Source organism: Saprolegnia parasitica, assembly GCF_000151545.1.
Source record: "Saprolegnia parasitica CBS 223.65 unplaced genomic scaffold supercont2.12, whole genome shotgun sequence".
Taxonomy (NCBI): Eukaryota; Oomycota; class Saprolegniomycetes; order Saprolegniales; family Saprolegniaceae; genus Saprolegnia; species Saprolegnia parasitica.
Window position 1 is genome coordinate 285,600 of NW_012156406.1, and position 7,356 is coordinate 292,955.

At 58.4% G+C, this 7,356-nt stretch overlaps 4 protein-coding genes across 4 annotated transcripts in view; 2 read left to right on the plus strand and 2 right to left on the minus strand.

Moving 5' to 3' along the window:
* SPRG_19674 (hypothetical protein) overlaps nucleotides 1-1,703 on the minus strand; it is a gene marked incomplete at both ends in the record, with an annotated part of 2,546 nt that extends 843 nt beyond the window's left edge. The window contains 2 exons of the mRNA XM_012343238.1: nucleotides 41-1,105; nucleotides 1,159-1,703. Coding sequence (XP_012198628.1) covers nucleotides 41-1,105; nucleotides 1,159-1,703 — 1,610 coding nt within the window. The remainder of the gene's footprint in view (nucleotides 1-40; nucleotides 1,106-1,158) is intronic.
* A 145-nt stretch (nucleotides 1,704-1,848) lies between these two features.
* SPRG_04673 (hypothetical protein) lies at nucleotides 1,849-3,653 on the plus strand (the record flags this gene model as incomplete). The annotated part of the gene is made up of 6 exons (XM_012343080.1): nucleotides 1,849-1,920; nucleotides 1,962-2,053; nucleotides 2,100-2,175; nucleotides 2,217-2,333; nucleotides 2,380-3,184; nucleotides 3,208-3,653. 6 exons carry the CDS (start codon nucleotides 1,849-1,851, stop codon nucleotides 3,630-3,632), a joined length of 1,587 nt encoding a protein of 528 aa, XP_012198470.1. The 3' UTR covers nucleotides 3,633-3,653.
* Nucleotides 3,654-3,676: 23 nt separating this feature from the next.
* Nucleotides 3,677-4,725, minus strand: SPRG_04674 (caltractin). The gene is made up of 7 exons (XM_012343081.1): nucleotides 4,648-4,725; nucleotides 4,538-4,603; nucleotides 4,268-4,489; nucleotides 4,162-4,221; nucleotides 4,038-4,115; nucleotides 3,944-3,991; nucleotides 3,677-3,898 (listed from the first exon to the last, which is right to left on the minus strand). The coding sequence occupies exons 1-7, from the start codon at nucleotides 4,648-4,650 to the stop codon at nucleotides 3,827-3,829; spliced, it is 549 nt and encodes a 182-aa protein (XP_012198471.1). The 5' UTR covers nucleotides 4,651-4,725; the 3' UTR covers nucleotides 3,677-3,826.
* A 376-nt stretch (nucleotides 4,726-5,101) lies between these two features.
* SPRG_04675 (hypothetical protein) lies at nucleotides 5,102-6,636 on the plus strand (the record flags this gene model as incomplete). Its single annotated transcript, XM_012343082.1, has 10 exons — nucleotides 5,102-5,163; nucleotides 5,290-5,357; nucleotides 5,411-5,576; nucleotides 5,623-5,777; nucleotides 5,825-5,909; nucleotides 5,955-6,004; nucleotides 6,052-6,095; nucleotides 6,148-6,316; nucleotides 6,360-6,457; nucleotides 6,505-6,636. 10 exons carry the CDS (start codon nucleotides 5,102-5,104, stop codon nucleotides 6,580-6,582), a joined length of 975 nt encoding a protein of 324 aa, XP_012198472.1. The 3' UTR covers nucleotides 6,583-6,636.
* Nucleotides 6,637-7,356: the final 720 nt, after the last annotated feature.

A 7,356-nucleotide genomic window follows, 5' to 3' on the forward strand; every position in this document is an offset into this window, starting at 1 on the left:
GGCGTGCGCACTCGGGACAGCAAAATACAGTGTTTCATACAGCGTTTGGACCACAAACGTGTGGTCGAGGCCGGGGCACCACGCAACCGCGCTCGCGCGAAGCACAAGGTTGATCGCGATGCTACGCACGGGCGACTTGGACTGCGTTCGGTACAAATGGAGTCCGTCTTGCGTGAGCACGACGAATTCCTGGCGCAGACACGTGCTGGAAAGAGCGCGGAGCGTTTCTTGCTGGAAGACCATGCGCTGCCGGTGCTGCGTCCGAATGCGCACGCCGAGCCGCGTCGCCGAGGACGGTGGCCAGAGCAAGGGTTGCGCCGCGACGACCGTCGACGTCGCTTCATGCAGCGCACGTCGCTGGTGCTCGATCGCCGTGTAGCGGCAAAGGCGGGACCGGACATGCAACTGCGTCGGCGCCGACGGGCGCCACGCCGCCGAGTGCACCGTCTGCAGTGCGAGCGTCTCGGCCACCGCGACGAGGTACACGACGCAGCGCTTTCGCAACGCAAAGTCGACCATCTCGAGCCAATACGGCACGCCGACTATGGTGGTCGTCGGTGTCATCTCTGGGACGAGCGAAGGGTCGTCATCGCTGCTGTTGTGGTCGATGGCCGGCAGGAGGAGCGTCGCGCGGCTGTGGCGGCGCGGATCGGGCGTCGTGTAGGCGACCGAGAAGCAAAACACATAGTCTTTCGCGTCCTTGTCGTGTCTGCTTTTGGCGGCGACCACGTCGTAGCACACGAGGCGCAGCGGGTGACCCTCGAAGAAGGTCGTGAGCGCGACGTCCTTCATACCCGGGAGGTTGATGATCGTCCACTGCGTCAAGTCGACGTACATGGTGTGGAAGTGAAATGTGTAGGTGGCGTCGAGGTCGTAGACTTCGGTGCCGCACGGCGTCTTCATGCGCCCGAGGTGCTCGGCTTTGGACTCGCCGAAGGCTTCTTGGCCGAGGACAGGCGGCGTCTCGCCAGGTGGTGTGATGACCATCTCGTCGACCGACTGGTAGAGCGGAAAGACGCAGTGCGGCAGCTCGTGCGCGTCGCCGAATGCGTAGTGCACGGCCTTGACGAGGGTCTGGATGATGCTCATGATGACGCTCGCGAGGCTGCGCGTGAAGAAGCCAGCGAGATGCGGTCCGGGAGCTCGCCGCCGAGGTACACGACGCCGCGCGGCTGCCGCTTGAAGCGACCTTGCACTTGGATCCAGAACATGCGCTTGCGCTTGTCAAAGAGGTGGTGCCACGTCGCATTCGGCGGGTCCGTCTTGACGAGAAAGTACACGTGACCTGCAAAGAGGTCGTTCTCGAAGGGCACGGGCGACGCCGAGTTCATGACGATGCGCACGTCGCTGCCCGAGCCGACCTCGTCGGTCACGCGCAGCATGTGCAAGCAGTCGGCGTCCGCGGCCGACGACCGCCGGCGGTCCATGGCGTCGCTCGCCGTTGGTGGCATCGAATCTGTGTCGTCGTCGTCGTTGTCCATGTCGCTCGACGACGACGTGTCGCTCGGTGCGGGGCTGTGCCGGCGCGGCGGCGGTGGTGGCGGCGGTGGTATCGCCGCGCGACTGCCTCGGAACAAGACGCCCAATGAGAGCAGTGCTGGCAGCAGCGTCAAGCCATGGGCAAGGCCATAGACGTAGAGGCTCACGGCGGCGAGGGCGACGAGGACCACGACCTCGGGCCTCGTCACGCCATGGCGACCCATGCGCAGGCAAAATACAATTCCCCGGATCGCGGCCACCATACAAACATTCCGATACACTGTATCATGTGGCCTTTGACATTATTTAATTATTTAAAATAAAAAGAGGCACCAACTTCAAGTCGGTATCTTTGACGAGGCGACGACGATGGCGCTGCCGCGCTACTACCACCTGCGCGACCCGATCGAGCACCTCGTGGTGCACGTCACCTTGCGCAAGGTACGCATGCCTCGACGTAGGAGGGTCACTTGACGGCGTAGGTGACCGAGGGCGACGCCAGCCGCGCCGGCCGCACGACCAGAGACGAGTGGACGCGCTCCTTTCAGTGGCAGGAAAAGGTGTTTAGCCCCGCGTACGCCGACGCTCGCCCATGTGCATGCCTCTTATGACACGTATAGCGAGTTTCGCCGCTTCAACACACGCGCAGCGGGCGACGTGGTCGTCCAGAGCGCCAAGGCCGCGTCGGCGCTCGAGGTCGCGATGTTGCGTTCCAAAGGCGGCTCAGGCTCGACTAGGTCGAGTACAAGCACACGATAGCGCAGCGCCAAGAAGCAAACGAAGAGATCCTCGATGTGACTGCCGATGCGGTCCTGTATAGCTACACGGACCGCGACAACTATGTGCCGAGCTCGGTACCTCCGACTTTGCACTTTGGAAAGTCAGATGCATCGTTCCTAGGAGACGACGCGGGCCATATCGACGTCTACCGAGCCGCTGAGCGACATGGCGATGGCTGCGATAGCGCTGCAGCGCCACGCGCCATCGACGCACGTCGCGACGCGCGAAGTGGCCTTCACGACCATGTACCTCATGGCGTCTCTGGACATTCCTTCCGACCTGTACAAGCGCAAGAAGAAGCTCAACCAGATCCGCGATCTCGATGACCACGTGCTCTGTGAGCTGCGCTACTACCCGCGCGCACGTCTCCTCGTCTGTCGCCCTGGCTTTTCAAGGGAGACCCAAGGCGCCACCGATTTCGTGTGTCTCGAACCCTCCTCGCTGCAGTCGAAACGCGGCAGCCACTACGAGTACATTCTCGTGAACGCGCAGAATCTGCATCCGGACGACAGCTACACGCAGCTCCAAGTTGCGCGCGAGCTCGACCGGCTCCAAGCGGCGGCTGACGACCGCGCACGGAAGGCCTTCGAGGCGCGCTGCGGCTTTGCTGGCGTCGCTGAGCCCAGCTCGAGCATCGTCTCGTACGTCGACGTGGTCGCAACGACGCTTTTGACACGGGACGACGAAGGCCTCCTGCTCGGGCGTCCCCGGTACCTGCAATACGTGGTGTTTCTAGACAAGACGGACGGCACGTGGGTGGGCCCGCCCGAGACGTGGGACCCCATCGACGCCCGGTTTGTGCTCCAGTCTGGCTGCACGCAACAATGCCTGCCCCGAAATGGCCTGCTGCATTGGAGTCTCCCGCTTCAAGTGACCGTGACGCTGGCCGCGCTCCATGAGACAGTGCCCCGCCACGGGTGCGCGTGTCTGTCCAGCTCCTCTGTCGAGACGCATGGGAGCGCCACTATGTCGAAGGCTACGGCAGCGTGTGTTTGCCGACGATGCCCGGGCGCTACGACGCAATTTCGATCGAGCTGTGGCGACCTCGACTACCATCCGTGGCCGCGGAGCGACGCAACTTTTTCCTCGGTGGCGAAGGCCAGCTGCAGAGCCTCTTTGACGTTCACAAGGCGTCGTTTGGATTGGAGACGGACAGTGCTGGCTCGGTCTTGCTGCGGGCGAGTGTGTTGCACCAAAGCAACGTTGTCGACGTCATCACCGAATCCAAGGAGCTCCGGATCATCAAGCGCGGCGTCGACGAGATCCTCGCCAAAGTTCGCGCGGCCAAGCCAGGTCGCACCGACCGAAAGGTCTCTGCAGTGAGCTCGATCCTCGATCAGCTTCGCGAGAAGCGCCTTTTACCCGCCACGTAATAGTATATGCTTGCGAGCGGTTTGAGAGGTCTACTGCTACAACAGGCCAATTCAAGGTAAATCAACAATTAATCTCAATCGAGTTCCGTCCCTTGCAAACATCGACTGCGGGAGTGTGCAGCTCTTCATGTAGCGACACTTGGTAGGAGCCTTGCATATTCGAGACGGAGATAGAGTACGTTGATACAAGAACGCTAATCGTCGTCGCTATCGAGGTCGTCTAACGGGTTGCCCGACCGCTTCTTCATGACGCGGAAGAATTCATCCTACAGGTTCTCGTGTCGCTTCGACTAATATAGCAGAATTCGCACCTCGTTGATGAGACCGTCGCCGTCGCGATCGGCTTCGTCAATCATTTCCTATGCGCAAAGCGTACTGGGAACGATGTCGCTTGTCTCTCTCTACCTGCATCTCTTCGTCCGTAAGGTTCTCGCCGAGCTCGGAGCACACGCGCTTGAGGTTTTTGAACGAAATCTTGCCCGTCTACAAGACACCGACTCTATCGTCCATTGCCGGTCTCGCCACGTACGTTGTCGTCGTCAAAGAGCTTGAAGATCTTCATCACCTCGTCCCGCGTATCGCGCGAGTTCTACTCGATGCGTCTGCAGTTTAAACGACGATGAATGGCGTAGTACCATGCGGCTGGTCATCATTTCCACAAAGTTTTCAAACTCGATCGTGCCGTTCTCGTCCTTGTCAATGTCGGCAATCATCTTGCGCACCTCGGCCTTCTTGACCTGGAAGCCCAGCGCCCGCATGGCCGCCTTGAGCTCCCGCGCATCGATCGAGCCGCTCCCGTCCGTGTCAAAGAGGCTAAATGCTTCCTTGATCTCCTCCATTTGCTCCTCATCGAGCGCCTACACGCTTATGTTACGCCACATTGAATGCAGACGTACTAGTAGTACCTTCTTGACGGGCTTGGTCTTCTTGCGGAGGGCGGCGCGGGACCGGGCGAAAGCCGACGTTGTGGCCTACGCGAGGGTCAGCAGCCATCGCCAGCCGCGTGCCCACGCACCATGGTGTTGTTCAAGAAGAGGCAAAATCGAATCTTTCGAAGATCGCGGCGCCATGTAGTCGAGCCATCGGCAAGCAGATGCATTCGAATAGTCGCGTCCTCCGCAGCGTAATCACGAGCTGAGCTATGGTGACGAGCAGAGCTACAGAGAGGAGACTGATAGTGAGAGTCCATGCACAGTCTGCCGTTCTGCTAGTTTGAACTGGCCTGCTTTGTGGCGCGTATATTGACTTGGTCATAAAGTTGGGAAAGGCCGCTGATTGGATCCACGCGCCGAAAACGATTTCCGATTGCGTTTCTTCGGAAATTGCCGACGCTGCAGCGTGGACGGGTTGAGACGCCTTTTGATTGGTGGAAAAGATCTTCGAAACGTTTTTTGGCCAATCGTATGGCTGTATGGCTCATGTCCATTTTTGAGCACGTTTTTTCGACTGTTCCGCGAAGGCCGACGACGATGAAGACGGCGCTGCTGCTAGCGCTCCATGCGATGGCCTCGACCGCGCTCGTGATCGAGCGGTACATGCCCATGCTTCTTGGCGCTCGAACTTAAGGCTGGCGTCTTCCTGCGTATAGGCCATGCTGCACCGTCGCCAGCCACATGTAGGCGCGGGTTGCGACGTCGTCGTCTCATGCGTCTCGTAGCCCAGCCCACTTTGGGCGCAACATCTCGGACGACATACCCGAGCTTCTTCGTGGCGAGATCGTGTCAGGTAGACGCTATGACTCCCGCCTGTAAGTTGCAGCGTGACCATTCTGTTGGCAGCTCGGCCATTCGACGCGTGTGGCGATGCGATCGAGAACGACGTGGCCGGACGCATCGTGCTCGTCGTGCGTGGCAAGTGCAACTTTGCGTACAAGGCGCTGCAGGCGCAAAAGGCGAACGCAAGCGCGATCGTCGTCATGGACGACAAGCCCAAGGTCCACGACGAGTAAGTTCGCCTCGTTGCCCGAGTCCAGTAGCCGCATCTTGTGTAGAGTCTGGGGCGTGCACATGATCTCGGACGGCAACGTGTCAGCCATAGTCATTCCGTCCGTCTTTGTCGCGTACCAGACCGGCGAGGCTCTCTTGGCGCAGCTAAAGCAGGCAGACAGTTTGCCGCCGCTCGTAACACTCAACAGCACCGGCCAAGGTACAACAATCTGTCTGATCTATATTCGACATAGTGTACAATGTTAGGTGTGGCGACCTTTCGGCAGCATAGCATCTTTGAAGGCATCGTGCTCTACGTGCTCTCGACCTCAGTGATGTTTGTCCTTCTCAGGTCCGTACTCGCGTTTTTATTACCGACATTTTGACGGAGCCGCAGCGCGCTGTGCTTTGTGCTGAGCAAGATCGTTGCTTGGTACCAGCAATCAGGTAGATACCAGCACGGTCGTCGATTTGCTCGACATGAAGGATCGTAGCACGAACACGGGCGGCACGACGCTTGCCGATGCGGCAATACCATGTACTAGTACACCTTTTTGTCGGCAAGGAGATGATACTAACGGCTCGCTTAGGTAAAATCAGACGAAGACGTGTGCTCGATTTGTCTCGAGACCTTTGACGACGGCGTCTGGCTCAAGGTACTGCCGTGCGACCACGAGTTCCATCAAGAATGCATCGATCCGTGGCTCCAACACCGCAACGGCAACTGCCCGCTGTGCAAACGCGAGGCACTAGACGGCGGTAGGGATTCCGCCTTTGCTTTCATGTTGCCGACATGAGCTAGACGTGTGTGTGGACGGGATCTGGACAAACCACCACGCAGGTCTGGCGAGCTGGCTACCGTACATTCTGGTCTCGAACGAAAACAACTACTCGGTGCAGGTAAACGATATCGTCCTGCGAACTACCTGGATCCAGGCGGTGTCTAGATGTTTCTGTACGGTGTCATCATGATGCTACCCCTGCTTGTGGCGGTTGCTCTCGGATACTTTACTGTCGACCTCTGAGCATTACCTGCGCTACTATCCTAATGTCTTATAAATATTCCAACAATTTTCTTGGGATAAAGTTGACTCTACGCTCACATCGAGGGACACACTTCGTCTGGGACCAGCGACAAGTGGTTTCTCTCTGAGCTACAATGAAGGTGGACTGTATCAGTGAAGGTTGGTGGGGTCGTATCGAACCAGGGGTACTATTATTCACCCCTGTATCGAACCAGTTTCGAGTCGCCATTTTTCAAATTTAGTCGAGGCGGAACTTGAGCATCGACTCGGCCGGGCGATTCGTGCCATGCTTGCAGCCGAGGACGCTGGACCGCGTTAAAAGGCGTTTGCTCATCACTTTGTACCAATAAGAGAAAACAGGGATGGTTCGCAAAAATCAAACTCAAGCTCACACACGGTTTAGGGCAGAATTGAGAATTCGGATTGACACGATCAGACAACGCCAGACGCCATCATGACCACATACACGCATGGTGAGCGTCTCTGTGCGAGGTACTTTAATCGGCGAGGTGTTCTAATCATGTACAAGTAGTGTTGCTAAGAAAAATTCATTTCCCAGATATGTAGGATGGTACTGGAGAAACCGTGAGCCAGAGAGGAAAATACAAGGAGGTTTTCATTGAGGACATGAAGGAGGTGGACAGCACTTGCAAAGGCTTACATCTGGCGCAGATTGCGGGAGGCAGAGGCGCCGGGACCGTAAGGAGGAGGCGTTGTCGGATCCGCACATGGCGACGGGCTTGGGCCGGGCTGCGGGCCGGGTTGAGGACCAGG